The following is a 22,260-nucleotide window of genomic DNA, read 5'->3' as shown; positions in this document are numbered from 1 at the left end:
GTTGAGGGGAAATGGCTGAAAAAGAGGAGACACACGGTAAAGCTCCAAGGGCAAAACCCGGGATGAGGCGCTGGGAGAAACGTGTGCTCCTCAGGGCCACGCTGCTGGCTTACTGAGTGACTGTGGGGCAGGTCGCTTGCTGGCTGGAGTTTACCTCCCTAGTGAAACAGGAATGGGAGAAGTCTGTGGAAGAGGATCAGCAGCAGAAATCCTCCCTGGTGGGAGCACCGCGTAGGAAAGATCAATAATTCTGGTTCTGCCTCCTCTTTGTGCCCACAGGTTTTTAAGAAAATGATCATGAAGACAGGGAGGCTCAGAGGGACCAGGGTAGCTGCTGGGGCATGGGAGGCAGAAAGCCAACGCTGCTCTGATGAGGGTGTGGGGTGGGCTGGAGCGGGGTGGGCAGAGAGACCTGGAGCCAAGAGCTGACTAGATCAACCAGTAAATAAAAGGTCACAGTGATGTTTCCAGGCACCCAGGGAGAAGCAGACAGTGAGCTCTGCTGAAGGCAGGATCTGACAATTGGCAAATAAGCCTCTTCAGTTATCTGTTTCCCTTCCTTATTCTTGTCTCATAAGACAGAGGCTAGAAACAGATGCAACTGGCAGATGACAGAAGGATGAAAAATGGGCAACATGTTAGGGGCTCAGTGGCAGTGAGCTGGGGAGCTCACGAGTCCACCAGAGGGAAGGAGCAGGGCTTAGCTGGGGCCGGTGCCAGGTTTGGCGCTTCCTCTGTCCAAGGGATTAGCTACTGAATCTTCTCTGCAACCCTAGAGGGCAGGTATTATCGTTATCCCCACTTTCCAGAAGAGAAAACTGAGGCTGAGAGAGCATACTCCAGGCCCTACTAAAGAGTGGCTGAGCCAAGATTTGAATACAGACCTAACTGCCTCCAAAGATGAGCTCTCTACATTACCCTACCCTTTCATAGTTCTCTCTTTTCTTGTTTCCCTTCTTCCCCTCCCTGTCTTACTACCCTTCAACAAGTGTCTATTGAGGCCAAACATTGTACTGTCTCCTGGGGACACAGAAGCAGTCCAGACAGGCAAGGTTTCTGTCATCAATAAATGCTGCTGAAATGACCGAATGTAAGAAATGGTACATACTCTCTTTCCCTCATCCCACGAACCTGAGATGGGCAGAGGACTTCATGCAGTCAGAGACGCGGCTGTCCTGAGGGGGACTGGACTGGCCTGATCACAAAGGGCCCCAGCCTGCCATCTTTTTTCTTAGACCCATAGCCTGTCCTGGGGGCCTGCTAGTGGGCTCGCTGCCAGGGAAGGAGAAACACCGAGAGCTAGGTGCGTGCTTGTTTTCTCCCAAGTCCTATGTTGCAACAGCCGGGGATGGGGAGCCTGAAGCACCCTATCTTTGGGCTGAGGCTCCTTTTATTTTAGTAAGGGTCAGTGGGTTAAGTCCACCTGAAGCCTGCTTGCCTGTGTGCTGTGAATATTCTGTGAGGGTTGATGTCTCCTAATGCTTGCCTTTAGCTCCAACAGTAACAAAATTTGGGGAATATGCCCTGAATATACCGAACTCTTTCATGTCTCCATGCTGCCCTTCACTTAAGAAATGCTCCTTTGTGTTTATTCCACTTGGTGAAATACATTTCTTTCATGATTCACCTTCCCTGACTCACAAGCTGTTGGTGGCACACGCTCATGCATTTCCTGCGCCCTGCATACTGTATTGTAATTCACCGCTGACTTTTCTGTTTTCCTCAGGTATGTCTGATTTTGTGAAGACACGCTCTGTGCGCCCAATAGGTCTTCAAAGGTTGTTTGATGAATTACTCCGGTGGCTGAGTGGTTAAGTAGACATTGTTCTCAGCTCTGTCCATTTTTCTCTTTCCAATCTTCCTTCTGCCTGACTCTCATCTCTTCCCATCTCTCTCTTCTCATCATTAAACATTACTTGAGGAACGGCGGCTGAACCCAGAGTGTTTGCTAAACCGCTGACAGCTGAGGACAGAGCCAGTTCTCCTCCGACCTGGTGCAAATTTCAAACCCTAACCTGTTTGTAGAGGTGAGGAGAGGGAATAACCGGAGGGGGAGTGAGGAAGGTTACTTCGTGCCAAGAGGCAAAGGTTTGGGGAATTCATCTGTGCAGCATGCAAACTATGAAATGAAGACTGTGGCTGAGGCGTTGGGTCCCTGAGCTGAGTGGGCTACAGAAACATCAAGGGCCAGCTGGAAAAATGCAGCCAAGTGGGGCTCTGAAAACAGAACAAGCGCTGAGGAGAAGGAACATGGACCTGTTTTCCTCCAGTGATTAGAGCCCTGCCTTTTAGTAGGAAAGAGCCATATTCGTGTAGACACCCCCGAACACACAAGCTTGCTCCATCTCACTCATCCCCACACGACCCTGCTCTCACAAGTGCATGCACACCGCACCCAGGTCACCTTCTGAGTGTTGTGCATACAGCTGCTGTTTGAAACATATTCAGGGCTAGAAAGAATGTCCCACGTGTCTTGGCGGCAGGGGGCATTCAAATACAATTTATAGATGGGGAAACTGAGGCGCCAGTTGGCATTAACACAGCTGCAGTGGTTGAGACACGTTGATGATTAGTCGAAGGCAGAATCCTAACTGATCACGCCCTTGTCACTCTCCCATCACCCCTCTGCTATCCTTCCGCCAACTCCCTGACAGCTCAGTCGCATTCTAAACTTCATCTCTAGGACCAGCCCCAGAGAGAAACCTCGCCCGACAGGCAGCATATGTGGGTGGCTGGCCAGAACTCACAGGCAGTGAGGAAAAGCCCCCCAATATTTCTGTAAACCAGCACAGCTGGTCACTTCTGGCTGAGCAGCTCAGAAGCGTTTCTCTGGAGAAATTGACCTATGTTCAGCTTCCCACCGCAGAACCCTGTGTGCATGGAACCTCTTCTGGATAAAAGACCCAGGCCATTGGTGTGAGAAAGCAGCTGGAGTAGAGACCAACTCCTTTCCCCTCCCACCCGGGCACCCAGGACCCCGCCCCACATAGAAAGGAGCCTCAAGTCATCTAATTCCTAACACCCACCCACACCCCCACTTTCTCTGGAGGGGACCATGTTGTACGGGCTGGGCCATGCACCTCAAACTTCACACTATGCTTCTTTCCCAAGGTTCACTGACTTCCTCTTTCCTCCCTCCCGCTTCCCTGACGCCTGGTGCCTGTCTTGGCACCTCTGAAGCTGTGTCTTCACATCACAGTAACTGTCCTAGTCATCAGCAGATGGAAATAACTTTTCATGACGGCTCCTCTGATGCTGCCATCTTTTGTGTGGATCAAAACAACAAAACGCATCAGACTCGCATGTCTGATTGAAGACTGATTGGAAATCCAAAGTGGCACTAAATGTTATGGGCTAAATAAAACACATTCAATTACAGAAACTCAACACAGGGAGCATGAGGGAGAGCTTTGGAGCTAAAAAACAGGCTGAGAACTTCTGGGGTGTCACCGTGGGGCCCTGGGCCTGGATAAGTAAGACTCAAGATGGCAAGCACAGAAGCTTTTTAGAACCCAAGAACCCCTGGTTGGCGCCAGCCTCTGAGCCAATACCAGTTTGTCAGGTTCACACCTGGAGTTGCACCCAAGTGGCGAATCGGGCCTTGGGTGCAACGCCTGTCATGTGTTCTGCATCTGCTCTCCTCGCAAAGGCTTGCCTTTGCCAGATAGGCTGAGCTGTGCATAGGGATAGACATGTGCAGGGGAGTCATGACGGCCCCCGCTGGAGTTCCTGGGTGGGTCTCCGTGGAGTTGGGGGAAGGCAGGCAGGGCAGGAGCTTTGCAATCACACAGACTTGCACCGCAACCTGGCTCTGCCCCTGCGAGTTATATGAGCAGCCTTGCTCGGGGCACCTAACCTTGCTGAGTCTTCCTCATGTATCAAATGGGGGTGATAATACCTATCGTTCAAGGTTGTTGTAGTGAGTCAAGATAATGCTGGTGAAGTGCCTGGCCTGCTGCATAGGATAAACAGCAGCAGCAACTTCAGCACGGCTCTCTCTCCTACGCCTCTCGGGCCATCAGAAACAGTTCCTGTGACTGTTCATGTAAGGCCCAGGGCAGTGCTCACTTTCCTTTCTTGGTTATTTAAACAAAAAAGTGCACTGCTCCAGTTTCCGTGCAGGTATTAAGTGAGGACTTGTGAGTGCTGGTCTCCTGGAGCCTTGAAGGCCGCCTCTGAGCCCTTTTTAATTTGGAGCTGGGTGGAGAGGGAACAGGAGGAGAGGTGCCCTCTGCTCCCATGAGGCCGCCAGACGGCGCCTATCAGGAAACCAAGGTGTGGATTTGGCTTCAGAAGTGTGGGGTAGAGTCCAAGCCCTGATGTTTGCCAGCTTGGTGGCCCTGGGCAAATTACTTAGTCAGATTGAATTTCAGTGTTCTTATCTGTAAAAAAAAGCAAGGACAATACCACTTATCTCAACCTACGGATTGTTGTAGTAGCTGAGGCCATGTTTGTAAACTAAAATAAGAGAAACATGACCTAAATGTTAGTTAGCTGATTTCAACACATCTTAAAGAAGGTAGAGCTGAGAGGCAAGGTAGGATAGTTAAATTTTTTTTCTTTTTTAGGTGTGGCTATACGCAGAACATGATCTGTAGGGCTTGGCCTGGTGATTGTGTGTAGGGGCACAGCCATAGAAATATAATTACTACTACTAACATTTATTATGCAGGTAATATGGGCCAGGTATTTTTCAGAGTGCTTGTGATGTACTCATTCATTTAACTTAATCCTAAAGCAGATCTCAAAATTATGCCTACTTTGCAGATGAGGAAACCGAAGCACAGAGAGAGATAAAGAAACTTGCCCAAGGTCACACAGCAATCAGAGCGATGTTAGAGCCAGGACTTGAACCCAGGCAGACGGGCAGAGTCTAGGGCCCATCATCAATCACCATCTGCTTCTTCATAGTCAGGCTTGGAAGACCCTTCCTTCTCAAGAGTCACTTCTCCCTCAGGTCTCCTGTGTTCATCTATAAAATAAAGGGCTACTCCTCATGACATAATCTCTGACACTTAACCAGCTCTGGATCGCTATTGTCCAAGAAAAGGTGAGTCCTCTGTCTGAGTGAACCCCCAAAGGAGGGACAAGGACGGGTACCTTCCTGTCTGGTATGACTCACTTCAATCGTTGAGCACATGGTATACCTCTGCTATAGCAGTGCTGACTTTATATTGTAATATATCTACACACCATTCTTCCAGCCTGAATGTGACCTCTCTGAAGGCAGGGATTCTATTTTATTTATCGCTACACAAAAGCACAATTACCAGTATGGGGTGTTGCATTGAAAAGAGCAGAAAGAAATCAAGAAGGTACCTACCGTGTTTCCCCGAAAATAAGACCTAACCGTAAAATAAGCCCTAGCATGATTTTTCAGGATGACATCCCATGAACATAAGCCCTAATGTGTCTTTTAGACCAAAAATTAATATAAGACCTGGTCTTATTTTTGGGGATACACGGTATCTTCAGGGCAGCCCTATTTAAAGGTATTCGCTAGCCTATTACTTAGAAAGATTGTCCAACCTATATCTGCATATGCAAATGACTTGTCAGTAGACAGCTCTATGCATTATACATGGTAGACACTTAAAGGTCTATTGAATGAATGAGTCTATGTATGCAAATGTATGCAAATCTTCCCTTATTTTAATTTGACCCTTGGGACAATCTTCAGGGACTCTCTGGAGCCCAGGTTGTTTTAATTTTGTAATTGAAAGTCTTTTAACACAACCAGTTTTCTTTCTGGCCTGTGCTGAGTGCAGCTATTGTTAAGTTGGGGAAGAAATGCTGGGCTGGACATTATTTAGGATTAATTTTGGTTCTTCTGGTAATTAAGAGGATGGCCTAGGCAAGGGCCTTCCCTCTCTGGTCATCAGTTTTCTTATTTTCAAATAAGTGGGGGGCAAAATAAACAAATACATAAATAAATAATATAGAAATACATAAATATAGAACAAGTGTGGGGGTTGTTGGGGTTCTTTCTGGTATCGAGGCACTATGAGTTCCTATCTCTCCGTCGTGGGAACATCATTCTGGGCAGTCAGAGTGTCAGCATTCAGAAATACCTACCTAGAAAGAGAAATGAAATCCCTTGCCAAGGATTAGAGTCTCCAGCCCCCCTGCTCATTTAGAGAAATGAGTGTTTTTGGCACCAGTTCTCCCAGCCTGGGCATTGTGTTCAATCATTTCTTTCCAAACCAAAGGATTTTAAAATAAGAAGCTGGAGTTTTCTCTCTTAAATACAACAAGCCAAATGTCTGATTAATAGGGTGGGTTTGCATTTCCTTTCCCTCGTGTGAAAATATTTATCAAAAATGCTCCAATAAGAATATTAATAGCCAAGGAATCAGCTCCCTGTCAGCCTCTTTGAAACAGGGGGAAAGACAGAGGGAAAAATCCAAGCCCCTGGCTTGGGGTGGCCACTGTTCCCTGTTCCCCCTCCCCCAGGAGGGAGGATTCCGCCCTTCCTTTGGGAAAGGCACTGAGATGTGCACTCAGCTCCTGGCCCACATTGGGGTCCTGTGTCCTTAACCAGAAACACATGTGCATCAAAGGCTTGGATTGAAAGTGACACATTTGAAAACAAAAGTGCAGCAGAAATTCGCTTATCCTCACTTTCCTAATCTGCAAACTCTGTAATTCTCCCCAAAGTCCCTCAGGCTCCACTCCAGCCCCTGCTCCCTCACATTCTCTCCTCCCTGTGGCTCAGCCCAGGCCTCCCGGCCCAGGCAGCAGGCAGGGCTCCTGTTACTGAGACTTCTACCGCCTTGTAAAAATATACCTTGGCACGCTCGGCCTGCGCCCTGGGAAGCTTATCGCCTGGACTAAACAAATGTGCAGAATCAAAATAATAGTCTGAGATGTCAAAATAAATGAGCAGGGGACATCTGGAAGCATCGTTCCCATATTTTTTCTCTCCTTCCTCAAGTCTTCAGATGCCTTTGGGGCTTGGCTGCTCAGTGGCTGTGGCCACAGGTAGGAGACTTACTACTATAATATCACAATAGGCCCTTTGAAAATGCCCCTTATTTTTTACCCTAGGTCCAAGTTTATAGCTGACAGGCCCATCCCCAAATCAAGGAAACCAAAATCGATTCTCTGATGAAGCTGGCTGGACATTGGTGCCACGGCACGTGGACGGGTCTGGTGTATTCCTCCCCACCCTGCACAGGGTCATCGCCCAACGCTTGGAACTAGGGGTGGGGAATCTGTCCTGCACTTGAGACCTTCAGAGAAGGGTAACTTCACAATCTTTTCAAATAATTTTTGTTTCTAATAATGCCCAAAGTTCTTCATGCCCCTTAAATGACTTAAAGTGGGGTGGTTAAAAAGTCAGTCTCCTGTAATCCATGCAGGTTAGTTTCCTGTTATCCACTGCCCTGCGTACCAAAGGTGGACCACCAAGGAGGACTGCTTTCTGACTAGGCTGATGCAAGACTGCCACAGGAGCTTGGAGAAATACAGGAAACCATGGATTTATCTGCCTTGAGCCTTCTTTCTCAAAGTGTGCTCGTGGGCCACACGCATCAGAATCACCTGGAGTGACTGGTCGCAGAGAGGTGAAGAGGTGGGTGGAAGAGAGAACTATGTGACTTCTAAGGCTAAGTCATAAAAAAGGCAATAAAGTTTCTACCTAACTCTTGTAGCCCTGAGCTGCCATGCTCCCAAAGGCTGACTATCTTGAGGCCACCAAGAGGAAGTCCATGACCCGGGGAGAGGCCTTATCTAAGTTCTCAGATGTCTGACATGCGAGAGGAGTAGCTTCCAGGCGATTCTAGCCCCCAGGCGATTCTAGCCCCTACTCATCCTAGTCACCCCGTGCTACTCATGTTGTAGAGAAGAGGAAAGCTCTCTTTGGTGCACTGCATCTGAATTCCTGACTTACATGGTCTGTGAGCTTCATAAATGGTTGTTTTATGACCCTAAATTTTGAAGTGGTTGGTTATGTAGCAATAAATGCCCAGAAGAGTGTGCCAACTACAGACAAATTCAGGGCCTTCAGAACTGGAGTCTCAGTGTCCACTACTTGGAGAATGGGAGACCATCTTTTGCAATGAGTTTGAGACTGGTTTGCTTACCTGGAGAGGCCAAAAATGGAAAGCCGAGTAGACAGCCCCTTTCTGGCCTAGTGTCTACACACAGAGCCAGACAGGGCCCTGAGGGTGGGGCGATGACCAGGACTCAGGGTCCCCTCCCTTCTCTCCACAGATGCTGCAGTGCTGGCCTCCTGAGCCTCACATGCGGGCCCAGGGCTGCCTCTGCTTATGTCAAGGGGAGCGAGACTGTTTAGTCTGCTGGGCACATTCCTGGATTTTAAAAATAAATAGCAGATTATGAGCGACTCAGCCTGATGCTGTCATTCGGCCAGGCCAGAGGCTTCTGAGGTGTCCCCTGGGAGGCAGCTGCAGGAATGGCAGGTCGGAGGTGTTTGACTAAGACTGAGAATTCTGTCCCAGCCATAATTTAAGTGGAAATGCTTCTTGCCATCTCTGGGGTTCCAGAGAACTTCTAATAATACTACTATTAACAATGATGATGATATCTACTACCACTATTTGAAAGAACTGACTGTGTGTCAGACACAGTGTTAGGTCATTTATGTATGTTCTTTCAATCCTCACAACACTTACCATTGGTAGGCCCATTATACAGATGAAGAAACTGAGGTTCAGTGACGTGAAATAACTTTCTCAAAGCCACATGCCTAGGAAGTGGCCATGGATTGAATGGAAAGCAGTCTGACTCCTATGCTCCAGATCGTAACCATTGTGCTATATTGCCTCTCCAGGCCTTGAAATAGACAGCAGCTCCCAAACCCCCACCAACCCCCCACACACCCACCACCAGCCTTTCTGCTGTTCCCAAGGCCCTTTCTAGCCTGCACACATCCATTCTCCACTGTGACTCCCTTTTTCCATTTCACCCTTCGCTGGATCATTTTATGCCTCTATTCCCTCTGCTAATTCAAACTAATTAAAGTATAAAATAGAATAATTGCTTCCATCCCTGTACTCCTTTCCTATCCACCCTGAGTATGGAGTTAGATTCCCTTTCTGGGAGTGGCCAGCCTGACAAGTTGGGTGGAAACTGGGGCTATCGAGTTTCTTTTCATCTTGCTCAGTTTTTCACTTGGCTCGCAGCCTGATTTTCCCTGGACTCACTGTCTGACTTCCATTAGACACTGAAGATAAGGGAGTGGCTTGTATTCACTCCCGTAACATCTGTCAATTCACTGTTGAGGAAGCTGGGTGGACTTTCTAGGGAAGAGCCAGGCGGGCATCCTATCAGTGGAGTATCTGGACGATTAACAGGATAGGGGAACCGGGTCCCAAAATTGCCCCTGGGATTGGATGACCTTAGATCTACGAACAGTACATTAACTCAACTTGTCAGGCAGGGGCACTAACAACCCCACACTTCTTGCTATTCTATTTCTTAATTACGTTTAATTAACAGAGAGAGGCGGGGGTAGTACATGAGCTGTACTGGATTGTTCTAGCTCTGTGGGAAGATGAAAACTTCTCTAGGCAGAACTTGAGACCAGAGACTTGGTTTTACTCTCAGATGATGGATGGCATCAAGAATACAATAGGTGCCATGTTTGGGGGGGTGAGGAAGGGAACAGCGAGATAAGAGTTGGGGACAAGGTGAAAGTAGGAATGAGAGTTGGCAGCCCAGAGATTTATTACAAAGTGAAGTGATGGGAAGCCTCACTCCCATGATGTCTTATAAAGTCTTAGGTCTTTTAGACAACTCCAAAGTCTTAAGTCACTGCCTCAGAACAGGAATACACTTATCCATCACCAGTCAGCATTTCTGCCCTCTCTGCAGTGTTCACCCTTTGGGGGAAAAATTCATACAAATACACATGGCCTCATAAACTCTCATTCTAAAAGTTCTTCTTTTGGTCTAACCTCAAGCCTTTCTACTGCTGTTGTCTCTCCAATGCCAAGACCTGAGACAGCCTCTTTAAGATCTGAAAGAGACTGGAGAGAGAGATTTATTCTTTCTTTCAGGTGAGAAAACTGAGTCCCTGAGTAGTTAGGGTCCAGGTCACCCAGTTGTTAGAAGTGGGACCAGGGCTAGAACATAAATCTTCTGGCTCAGCCCGAGGCCTCCTGGAAGCACCAACCTGCCACTTCACTTCCTTCTGATCACCATCCACGGCCACTACTCTCTTTAGTAACGGAATCAGAAAACCTGAGAGCTGGAAGGAGCCATATAAAATCTTCACTACGGCTGTTTGTGTGGCACTTGGGGCAGTGTAAAACAAATTCCCATTTGCTGTCTCTGCCGGGCCACACACTGACCCTTGTCAAACACATTGAGGTGCAGTGACTTGTCTAAGGTCACCTGGCTGTAAAACGTTGGGGTGGATCCCAGTAAGAAGCTTTGGACTTCAGAGACAACCCTATTGTCTGATGCAACTCCTTCATTTTCTAAGGGAGGAAACTGGAGCTATCAGAGTGCCATACTTCTGGTTATAGCAAAAACCACACTAGAACCCAAGTCATCTGACTTCATGTTCACTGACTGTTCTGCTGCCACACGTTAAACAGTTTCCTTTTTGAGCTGTCTGCGAACACTCTACTCAGACCTGTTCGGATTCAGATAGATGGGCCTCCTGAGCTGTTCTTGGTCCTCATCCCTGGCCCGAGCCCCTGCTGAAGTCACCTGATACCTATTTCCACATGATTTACAGTTCTCCAGGTGACAGGCCTTAGAGCGCCACCACACATCCCCCTTAGACGTTGCCTACTGATCACAGCTCCACCTGCATAGGGAGCTCCCTGGATTAATACCTCTCCTGACTAGAGACAGCCCCAGGGTTTTCAACCCAAACTCTTCCTACATCTACTCAGTGTGACTGGCTACTGCGGAAACCCCTCTGTCTGGTGCAGATTGTTACAGAAATTGGCAGCTGAGGCAGAAGATGAGGGTGAAGAAGAGGATATTTAGAAATAAGCTGTGTGGACACTTGGTTTAGCCAGGGCTGATGATCTCAGAGGTGAAGCCAGATACGGTCTCAAGAGGCCATTACATTCCCCGAAGGCCACTCATCAGCTTCCAGCACTGGCTCAGGCCCTCTCCTTTGATCACATTTTGAATGCAATTTCAGAAAACATCCCATTTGAGAAAAAGACAAGCAACCGAAAAATGCATGTCTTGACATCTTGGTTTCAATAAGGCCTCATCGGTCACTACTGTTTGCTGTTTCTGTTTTTCCACTTCGCTGGGCTCAAGGAACCCAAGAAAGAGCTCTAACCACCTGGTCCTCAGCCATATATAATGTCTTTTGAAAATATCATGTATAATGTGGGTCTGTTTGATCCATCTGACCATCCTTTTATCCATCTATCCACGTCGCCATTTATCTATCCATCCCTCTATCTGTATATTCCTGCAGAAGTGTCTGGAATGGTGTTCACCAAACGTTAACAACGTGTTACATTTTGGGTAGTAGGGTTTAGGGACTTGTTGTTATTTTCTTTTCCGTATGTATTGGTTGAATTTGTATAGTGACCATCTACCATTTTTATTTAAAAAATAACCTTTTGTCTATAAGAAAGAATAGGAAGAAAAGACAGAATATTTCTAGACTTCAACTTCAGGGCAGCAACCAAGTCCCATTCATTTTGATGTTTTCCCAGTACATTGTTCCCAATATATTCCCAGTAATGCTTTTTGGGGATGGGAGGCACCGTTTTATTGGAATGACAGGTCAGTGTTCACTTCCAAGACTGTCTTTCCCACGCTAGGTTAGGCAAAGCCCCCTCCAGCTTTATCAAGTTCCCATCTGGACCTGTTTATGCCTCAACTGCAGGGGCCACATGAAAGGAGGTAAGAAGACAGGTGGGTTCAAGAGGATCTGGATGTAATTTGCATACAATTAGCATATGATTTGTGTCATCTATTCTCAAGAAGTAATTTTCAAGTTAGACCTGCATCACTGCTTCCCTTATGCTGTCATGTGCCCATTCGCCTCTTCCTTCCTTCCTCCACTCATCCATCATCCCTGAATTCAGAATTCTTACATTCAACAAGAAAGGAGGAAAAGAGAACAGCAGGGTGACGCTGATCAAGGTCACCTGGAATCTCAGCAGAGTTTTTTGAGAATGACACATGACCTGGGCGGCACCTTGTGAAAGCTCACTGGTCCTCCAGCCCAGCCTCCTTGCCTAGCCTAAGTGGTTGTCCTCAGTACCAAGAGAGACTGATAGTCTTTTTTCTCCATCTTTGGCTTTTATCTGGCTTACCGTGTTGAGGTCAATGCCAAGATCACCACTTCTGCTGAACAACTGCTGACCCACTTACTGAATGAATGGAAAAAACCAGACTTTCCTAAGGTCTTTGCTTTGCTTTCTGCAACTCCATTGATTTGGTGAGTCCCCCATCTTCCCTGCTTGTCTTGCCCTTCACCATGGCTCTCCCTGTATTTGCCTTCTCTCTGCACCCTTACATAGCCAGAACAAACACAATCTGGGGAGAGAACACTCCATCCAAGAGGGTGGGGAACCTGGTCAGTTGTTACCAAGCAGAGGATATAAGTATTTCTCAGAGCTCCCCAGCTCTGCAGGAAGAGCTTCAGCATCTTAGAGCTGGCCAGCTTCTACCCTGCTCAGTCTAAGATGCAGACCAAGATTTTTATCTCCTTCAGGGGCACTCTCTTGGGTCTGTCTCTCCCAGGATTGGGCCCAGCCTGGAGACCTGGATTATTTACACCTCTTTGGCTCCCTTGAGCAGCAGACTCTGTGGGCCTGGGAGCAGTAAATCTACCTCCTAATCACACCAAGCTGCTCTGTGAAGTCTGGCCCATCCTTGCGGGGCTGTTCATCACGCGCTGAGACAGGGGCTGTAGACTAGAGAGAAGCCTGCGGGAAGTGGCTGCCCCCCATTGCTTCTCTCTGGCTCCCTGCAAAAGCCTCCATGGACTCTGCCTCTCCCAGGACTCCTGAGCAGCAAGCCCAGGGGTGTCCCTTGTTAGATGGAACAGCTCCTGAACAGAAGTCACAGGTTATCAGCTCCTCCTAGGCTTTGGAAAGCAAGGATCGGTGCTGGAACTTACCTGTCTCTCCGACATGATGTACAGGTAGCGCTGATCAATGGAGAAGGCCATGTCCCGGAGGATGGGGCTCCCATCCTTGAGCACAGAGATCATCTCATATTGGACCCCGCCATGGGGGGGACCATCGGCTCGAATCTGTGAAAGAAACAAGAGCTTCCTCAGTATCTGTGCTCAGCAATCCTCTGTGGTTTACCTGCCTCAGCCTAGAGCACGTAGCTTGATAGAAAATAATCATTCCACCCTGCAACCAATTGCTACCCTGAACCACGCTGGCAGCAGAGAAGACAGAGGTGCACCTTAATTCAAACAGCCCCGTCCCACCAAAAAAGAAGAAGAATTTTTCAGGTGGTCTGAGTGTGCTGAGTCTGGGATTCCTGATAGTGGGTTTATTTGTGTGTGCATATATATGCCCTTACGTGTGGTTTTGAATATCGTTATATGGTTCTTCTTGTGTGTGTCTACATATATTCATTGCACTGTGTGATGGGAGTGTCTGCAAGTGAGTGTGTGCTTGTTCACATTTGTGTTTGGAGTGAAAAAATCAACATCTGCATAGAGTGTTTCTGTCTCAGGTAGGTAAGGGAGGATGGTAAGACAATCACACAAACCATCGTAAAGCTGGTCATCCAGAGATTCAAGATTTTAGGATTTCAGGAATGTCTCTCTGGCCCCAAACATATCCCCTGAACGTCTGCAAATCCACCTGGTGAGATCCAGCGAGCCGAGAATCCTGGCTCAGTCTCTTAGAGTCCATCCTGGGTAAGTAAGCCAGAAAGGACTTGGACATCATCTAATCTAGTACTGCTCAACACTGGCTGCAAATTAGAATTACCTGGAGAATTTTAAAAAATATGGATGTCAGGGCTGGGTCCATTCATCAGAATCTCTGTGGGTGGGGCCTAGGCATCTTTTTTGGGTTTCAAAGCTCCCTAAGTCAATCTAATGAGTGGCCAGAGTCTAGAAGCACTGATGTAATACAGTGGTTCTCAAACTAGCATGCCCTGAGAATCACTGGGAGTGGGGGGAATGGGGACGGCTTGGTAAAATGTATTGCTGGGCCCACCCCTAGAGTATTTGATTCAGTGGGAATGAGTCCTAAGAATTTTCATTTCTAACAAACTCCAAGGTTATGTGGATACTGTTGGTCTTGGGGCTTGAAAAGCATTAATTTAGTCTAAGCACTATACGTACAGAATACTGAGATTCAGTGGGAGAAGTCCCTAAGGCCCTCCAAAAGTTGGTGGCTAGGAGTCCTTGATTTGACTGGGACCCATCCTCTTTCTCTCCCCATAGTGGCTGACTGTTGACCAATGTTCCTTATCTGCTGGCTCATTTCTTTGTCCTCTATGCATAGAAACCCCTCTAGCTCAAGCCCCACTTCCTCCAGGAAGCCTTCTCCAATCTCCTTCCCCAATCTGTCCACCACACTAATTGCACCTCACCCTCATGCCTTTTTTTTCCTACCAGATGTTTTGTTCTAGGATAATAATCAATTGATTTGTTCATTGTATATGTACTAGCTAACATGTATTGACGACCTATTTAAATTGTTCTCTAATTGCTTCACTTGTGTGTACATCCGTCAACATTTTGAAGGCAGGAACGCATTTTCTATTTCCTTTATAACATCTGAGGACTTGAGTCGGGCTTGGAACATAGTTGGTGATGGACACAAGGGAATACTTGAGAAATGCCTGTTGAAAGGACATGAACTATGAACCAACTGATAAATTATCGTGGACCCTTTAGTCCAAAATGAAGTCAAAAGACATTTTTTCTAGAAGATTTTAAGATTAAGGCCTCTCCTTCCTAGTCTCTTTGATTCCTCTCTTGTACTTCTAACCATCTCCTTCCCTCTGCCCATTTCTCCCACCCCAAGGAGAGCTCCTGAGCACAATGACCTTGGCTTATTCATCCCAAGGGCCAAGCCTGGTGCCTGATGCCACAGTAAACATGTAAGAATTGATGAGTGGAGCATTATCAGTTCATATTAGCAGAGTAAGAGGTGTCCAGAGCATTACTTATAGCAGAGTTGGGGTAGTAGGACTAACGTTTCCATTCCTTTTTCTCTACCTAGTTCACACTTGAGGGAATTGAGTTGGTGCAAGGTCTGTACCTGTTGGCTTGGGCTGGAATGGAGTGGGTGGGAGGCAGACACAGCCTATCGTGGGTGGGGAACTGTGTCCCAAGGGCTCCTAGTGGAAAAAACAGCACATTCATGCCTGAAGCCCTGTGTCCAGCCCCGAGGGTGAGAAGAGTGGGGCAGGCCTGGAATCAGAGATCCTGTTTTCCCTTTGCTTTGAAGGCTGACTTGGGGGGCTCTGAGCTTGAAGGTGAGGAGGTGACCTCAATGGAACCAAAGAAATTCTGCTCTCAGCCATTTCTACCCCAGTGACTCCCTTTGTGGGTTGGACTCTCTTCTTCCCACTAAGCTCTTCTTTTGCCTTTTTTCTGCCTAGCTAGTAGCTTCCAGTTGTTCAAAGCTGTTGCCTTGGCAACTGTCACTAAAGCCCCTCCTTCCAGGGGAGGGGTTAGGATGCCATTTAATTCTTTCTCAGAGGGTGGAGGAAGACTCTGGAGTCAGGGACGATACAATGGGATAAGGCTAGTACCTTCTGACTATGGATTCAAGCAGAGTGAAGAGCAAGAGTCTTTATCTGGGAAAACGCCCCCACCGTTCAAATGGTTCCCCTTAACAAGCAGCAGTCTTTCTTAGATGGACAGATCCCAAATTTCCGTGAGATCCTTCCAGAAATGTCGTAGCTTTTAGTCACAAAAGTTCTTGTGCTTTTGCAGGAGGTAGAGGGAACATGTGATAGTCATGACTCCTGGTTGGCTTAACCTCAGTTTTTTGTCTCCATAAAATGGGAAGTCCAGGACCATTTCTTCCTCTGAAGGTGAAATATCCCAGTGCTTCTCACCACCCTCCCTGTGACAACTGCTCATCTCTAGTGAGACTTTAGTCTCCTCAAGGCGCTGGCTCAGCCCCAGGAGTTATAGAACCAGCCCCATCCATCAGGCCTGGCCCCGGATGTGTCTGCTTGGGCTGGCCGGTTAACTCTGCCAGGCAGAGCAGCATTCCTCTCCAAGAGCCTGGGCACTTGCCTGACTCCCCAGCAAAGCCTGGACACAAAGTTAGAAGGAAGAATGCCACAGCCTGCCTATCCCTCTGTGATCCCTGGGATTAGATGGTACCCACGGCCAGGTTGGAGCTGGAATTTGACCAAAGACAACTTATCATCACATCCTCTGGTGCGTCCCAGTTAGGACTGATCCCAGCCATTCCCTTTTTACTGAATCAGAGACGTAGGCAGGTTTTTGTTGTTGTTGTTCCATCTGCAACCCCAATCTTTTAATAAACTGGTTGAAGCCAGAATCAAATCTACATAACTCTCAAATGTCAGAGATAAAACTAAACCAGAACAGAAAATTTTCTTGGAACTGAACCTGAACTAAGCTATCCTATTTCATTCAGTCTAAGTCCCTAGAGGGAAGAGCAGTACTGCCCAGGAAGTCTGAGCCTTTCCACTTATTCCCTGCTGTCTGCATCCAGCTCGTGTAGCCCTCCAAGAAATCTATAGGAGGGCAGAGAAGATGGAAAATGGGGCCAGGAGGCCGGGGCAGGGGAGGGTCAAAGAAAATGAGGTGGGGCCAGGGGCTGGCAGGCAGAAGGCAAGGGGAGGCCAACTGAGCAGCAGAGCTCTTTCCCTTCCCTAATTCCCTTTTGTTCCCTCTGGCTATAGGCCCTCCCAAGTGGGTAGATTATAGGTGTGGGGTTCAGGGTTCCCGGGTTTCCGGTCTGACTCTGTGCTTGCCTGGCTTGATTTCTGCCTAATGGTACACTTTGAGATCAGTTCCTTTATCTCTCTGGGCCTCACTTTTCCCATCTGCACAACAGGAAGAGGCAATGTGCTCAGAGCCGATCAACGGAGAATCACAGACTTGTAAACACTGCTGGAGCTGCAAGGGCTTTGGCGCTCGTCGCATCTGAGCTCCTCGGTTCAGGGCACACAGCTGGTAGTGGTAGTGGTGGAACTGGCTCAAACCGGCTCCCAGCTGATGTGGTCCAAAGGAAGCGCATGTCTGATGGAGACCAGGGACTAGGGAGGAAGGTCCTCCTGGGGAGAAGCACACGATTCCCCAGATTGTTCTGCCTTGCATAGCAAGGTTTGAGTTTCAAAGTTGTCCTCTATTCTTGCCAGATACAGAATGGTAGTGGTGAGGGGACTGTCAGGGAGTCCCAAACAAAAATGGGATTTTAAAATCCCACTGATTGAGTCTATTCTGTGGTGCCTGACAAAGTGACAGTTCTATTCAGCTTCTAAGCTTGTGTCCCCAGAGCCAGGTTTCAATGACCACAAGGACAACAATAAACTGAAATGGGCCATGAATCCAGTCCAAGAGAAGGGCATTATCAGACCAAACTACACAGAACTCCAGGTCCAACCAGGCAGGGGAGGAACAAGGGGGTGGGCAGAGGACGGGTGTGACACACACAGGTGGAAGGGAATCACTTGAGCATGTCTTTCCAGTTGGATTCCTCCTCCTTTCCTGGGAGTGCTGGACCACAGTGGACATGCAGAAGACACCTGTACCATTTTGCTTAGACAGCGCTCAGAAGGTGGGATAAGAAAGATAGTGTGCTACAGTGGAGGGTGACAGTCTTTCCTGAGACCAGAAAAAGACGAAATGTGCCTAAACTGTTGTACAAAGAGATTTTGGCTAGCTCTGGTAGGAATTCCTGTTGTGGGGAGCCCTGGCTATAGAACAAGTGACCACAGGAGGCTGTAACCACCTTCTCAGGAGGGTTTAGAACCCAGGATAATGTCTTTGGCTTCATGGATAAATGTGGCCCTGCCTGAAGGTGGTTGGATGGACTTGGTGAATTTTCAAAGCTCCCTGTTTGCCTAAAGAATTTTATCAGAGCTACCACTTCTATTGCTTTTACAATATGCTAGGCGCTATTGAAAGAACTTAGCAAAAATTAACTCTTTAATCCTTACAAGAACCACTGAGGTAAATGATATTATTATTCCCATTTTACAGAGAGGAAATTTGAGGCATGGGAGAGTTAGGTGACTTTCACAAGATCACACAAGCAAAGGGTGGCAGAACTGGGATTTCCACACAGAGCCTGATTTCTCAGCCACTCTGTGACTCTCTTAGAGAGAATAATAATGGGCAGATATAGTTGTTCATTGCAGCAGAGAACAAAGCAGATCGAAAGTCCAAATTCTCTCCTTGTTTACTCTTTCTCCTTCAGACCCCAAGGCCAAAGTGGGACAACCATCTGTTTCCTGGAGGCAGTGATAAACTCAGAACCTAATTTAGGGGGACCTTGATTGGGGGCTAAAGGTCAGATTCTCAGGACTGGCTTCAGGGCAGGTGAAATCCAGGGGAGATTAACTGTCTGGTCCTCCAGAAGGGAGGGGTCGCTTTGAAATGAGAATGAAGAGTAATCCTATTAGTAGCTTTCTTTTAAATGACAGATAGGGCTGTGTAGAAATTAATGACAGCCTCTTTACTTGAACATGCAATTCAAATCAGCATATCCAATTAACTGGCTTACCTGCAGGCCCCTCCAAACTCTTCTTCTTGTGCATCAATTTCTTCTCTAGTCAGTCCTAAATTATGGTGCTCTTGCTTGGTATTTGGCACTCTAATATCACTTTATTATTACTATTATTAGTAGTAGTAGTAGTAGTAATACAGCAGCAGTGATAGTATTTTCTTTTTTGCAAGATCTGCTGAAGAGCAACTTTTATTGCCCTTTTGTTGGGAATCTTCTTGGGCCTCTCAGTAGGAAATAGATTGGTCTGGGAGGCATCCCCACAGAAGGAGGCACTGGTTTGTGTCTGGAGGGCTGAGATCTAATCCCAACTTTCTCATTAATTGACTATGTGACTTCAGGCAAGTCACTTCACTTGTTTGTGTAATAGTTTCCATAGCTGCCAAACATGGGTGGTAACTCCTGTCTTTCCTAGCTCCAGAAGGATGGGAATGAGTTATTAGCTATGAATTTCAGTATAGTCCCACATGCATTTAGTCCATGGTTACCGTGAGCCAGGCCTGTGCTGAGCTGGGGACACTGTGACAAAGGGTCTTCTTAGGAAGCCCAAGGAATAGGGACATGGACAATCCAACCCAAACACATGGGCCGCCCCTTGTGAGAGGAGGTTTGCTGGGGAGCCCAGGGAGGCGGCGTGGGGGACAGGACAGCACCTCACCTACACTGAGGGAGCCCCAAGGGGGAGGCTTCCTGGAAGAGGTGACACCTAAACTGAAAAGCAGGAATGGAAATGTGAGTTCTTTGGAAAATTTGAAACGTGATGTAAATATGAAAGAGTTACTGTTATGTCTGAGCCCAGATTTCTTGGAAACTAGGTGTCACAGACTTGAGCATTTGGAGAGTATGAGGTTTTTGACACGCACTGACTGAGGTGCGGGTTCGGCAACAATTTCAGCAGGTCTTGTCACCTGATGTCCCAAAATTCACTCTGTAAGAGGCCTTTATGACTTGACTTTATTTCTGCCTCTGGGCTTCTATGGTATATGAATGTGTGTGTGCACACGTGTGTGTGTATGTGTGTGTGCACATTCAGACCTTTAAAGAGGGGAAGGTGGAGGAGGCCTGGTGCTGCTCAGACTGAACTCGGGAGTAAGTTAATGAGCGAGTGTGTCTGCTGCAGTGCATTTAGTGCTGTGAGAGAAAAGCTGCACGCTGAAGTTTATTTTTGTACAGCTTCATGACCCGAATTATTTATAGATTGAGGTCTTTAGTAAATTCAGTCTCTGAGATTCTTCCTCCCTCTATCTTGCACATACACGTGCACACATACACAGAAGCAGCCACAGAGACTTTCAGGGCGCCTCTAGCTCACCCCCACCCCCCCGGAGCTGTGCAAACTTTACTAACCACGCAGCATCACAGCCCATCAGCCTAGGCTCCCCCAGAGGACAGCTGGAAGCCTGGCCCTAAATGCTTGGCTAATTGGAGAGGGACACAGGAGCCTGGAAACTTGGCCTGTGGGTGGCACTGACCCAAGAGAGAAGAGGAAGAAAGGAGAAAAGGCCAAGGATCTGCCTGTCCATGAAAAGGAAGGAGGTCACTAACATGTACTAAACTTGGCTGTCCCCACCCTTGTGAGAGCACACACACACAGGCACACATACATACACACACACCCTTCCCTACACATGCCGAGGCTTCCAGCACTGATCCCTAATGAGTTGTCGGTCAATCACTGGGGCTTTGACACCGGAGATTGACATTTCCATGTACAATTACTTCTATTTCTATGTATGCTCGGAATCTGCCCTAGATATTAAACTAAGGGTGATGGGTTAGCAGAGGGGTGTGCAGGGCTAGAGGCTCCTGGATTCAGAAGGCCAGGCCATGAGGGCTTTCTCCATGAACAAGGGGAGTGGCTCCCAAAGAGGAAGCACTGGTTCTCTGGATTTCTGCATCTTGGGATAGTCCAAGATTTCAGAGCCTGGCTCACAGAGATGGGGGATAGTAGATGTCATGAATATTTATTGAGCATCTACTATGAGTAAAGGAAGTGTTCAGAAGTCAGGTTGGAGATGTTGGCTGGAGTAGGAAGTTTTGTTTTGTTTTGTTTTCTAAATCGTGGCTTCTTTGCTCCTCCTCAGCCAGGGGTGGATGGCCAAGTAATCACTGGTCTCTTCGGCCCATTGGAGCGGCCGTGGCTTCGCCCCTTCCTGTGGTTAGTGACAGCACTTCACAAGAGCCCCACCACTCCTATCCCAGGGGCCTTTCCCTTTAGCATTCAGGGGAGAGTGAGTCCAGACCTAGAAGCAAAAGAATCCAATCTGTTGGTTTATCGCCGTCAGAGAGGGCTTAAGCTCCAAGGCCCAGGGAAGGACAACAGCTTGTACAGGTGACTGAGGTCAGACCATCACAGAGCACAGGGCTCTGGCCTCAGACCAGCCCCACCTTTCAGAGTTACTCTAGCTCAAGACTTGGGCAGGTCAGGAGGCGCTGGGAACAGGATGAAGCTGCCAGGGGCAGAGGAAGCACTTGATTGTTCTGGGAAACAATAAGATAAACACAGCGAGGGACAGCCGAAGCATTAAGCAGCCTCAGATGAAATCAAATCACGCAGCAGCAAAGCAATAATTCACAGAGAGCGCCCACCGAGGTGGGGATGGGGGGAGTGTAGAAAAGTGGGAGGAAGAATTCACAAAGAATAATGAGCAACTTCTGCCAAATTGGAATCTCTGTTTACTCAAAGCTCTGGCAATGTGAGCTCTGGAAATCTCCATTTAAAGCACTGCACACAGGTTCCCTAACTGGGGATGCCCTGGCTGTTTCAGGATTGAATTAACCATTTAGAACCACCCTTTAGGGTTCATGTAGAGGGCGGTGAGGCTTTCCTCACCAAGCGCTGGGATGCTGAGAATTAGGCATGTTGACATGTAAGTTAACTACCTTGGAAAGGGCCTACCACACTCCCAGGGAGGGAGCAGGCAACGGATCCCAGCCCATCCTGGGACTGGATGCACACAGGCTTTCAAAGCGCTTATCTTCCTTTACCAACTTAGTTCAATATATTTACTGAGCATCGATTGAACATGGGCACCAGTGTGCCAAAGATTGGTGATATCAACATAAATAATCTTGAAAACTTTTTTTCGTAGGCCTCCCCATTTCATAGAATAAGAAACGTTAAGTGTCCAGAGCAGGATCATACAGCTAGTGTGATCCTCAAAGCTGCTCACCCTGATTCCAAAGCCTGGACTCTGCCTCTTTCATCCTGCCTCCCTCTGGGGCCTCAGTTTTCCCCAAGTCAAACAAGAGGACAATGCCTGCACTGGGACTCAAAATTACATCCCCAAAGTGCTGGGAGCCCCTGGAGATAAGTCCTGGGGAACAAAATAGATCATATAGCTGTCTCCTCCAGTGTGACAAAGACGGCCACCTGCAGCCTGGAAAAAGAGCAAAGAGTGGGTGTTTAAGAGGGTTATTAGCCTCTTTAATTAAGTCATTCTTTTCAATGGCCTAAAATTGCCCTGCATTTTATAATCTGGAACAGTAATCTCTTGCTTTCATTAACACTGAGGATGGCATTTGGGACTATAAGGATGGGAAAGGAGGTCGAGATTTGTGCGCACAGCAATCTGACACGGGGCTTCTGCCTGAATGCGGGGGACTCCCTGAGATTTTC

At 47.7% G+C, this 22,260-nt stretch overlaps 1 protein-coding gene across 2 annotated transcripts in view; it reads right to left on the bottom strand.

The window, feature by feature from the left end:
- Positions 1-22,260, bottom strand: part of PLXNA2 (plexin A2) — a 207,363-nt gene that overhangs the window by 99,247 nt on the left and 85,856 nt on the right. For both annotated transcript variants that reach the window (XR_004421527.1, XM_033092346.1), the window contains exon 4: positions 13,073-13,207. Coding sequence is in view for 1 of the 2 variants with exons in the window: in XM_033092346.1 (XP_032948237.1) it covers positions 13,073-13,207 (135 nt within the window). In the remaining variant the exon portion in view is untranslated. The remainder of the gene's footprint in view (positions 1-13,072; positions 13,208-22,260) is intronic.

This window comes from Rhinolophus ferrumequinum, chromosome 22, assembly GCF_004115265.2.
Source record: "Rhinolophus ferrumequinum isolate MPI-CBG mRhiFer1 chromosome 22, mRhiFer1_v1.p, whole genome shotgun sequence".
In the NCBI taxonomy this organism is placed as follows: Eukaryota; Metazoa; Chordata; class Mammalia; order Chiroptera; family Rhinolophidae; genus Rhinolophus; species Rhinolophus ferrumequinum.
This window is presented reverse-complemented; position numbering and strand designations above follow the sequence as displayed.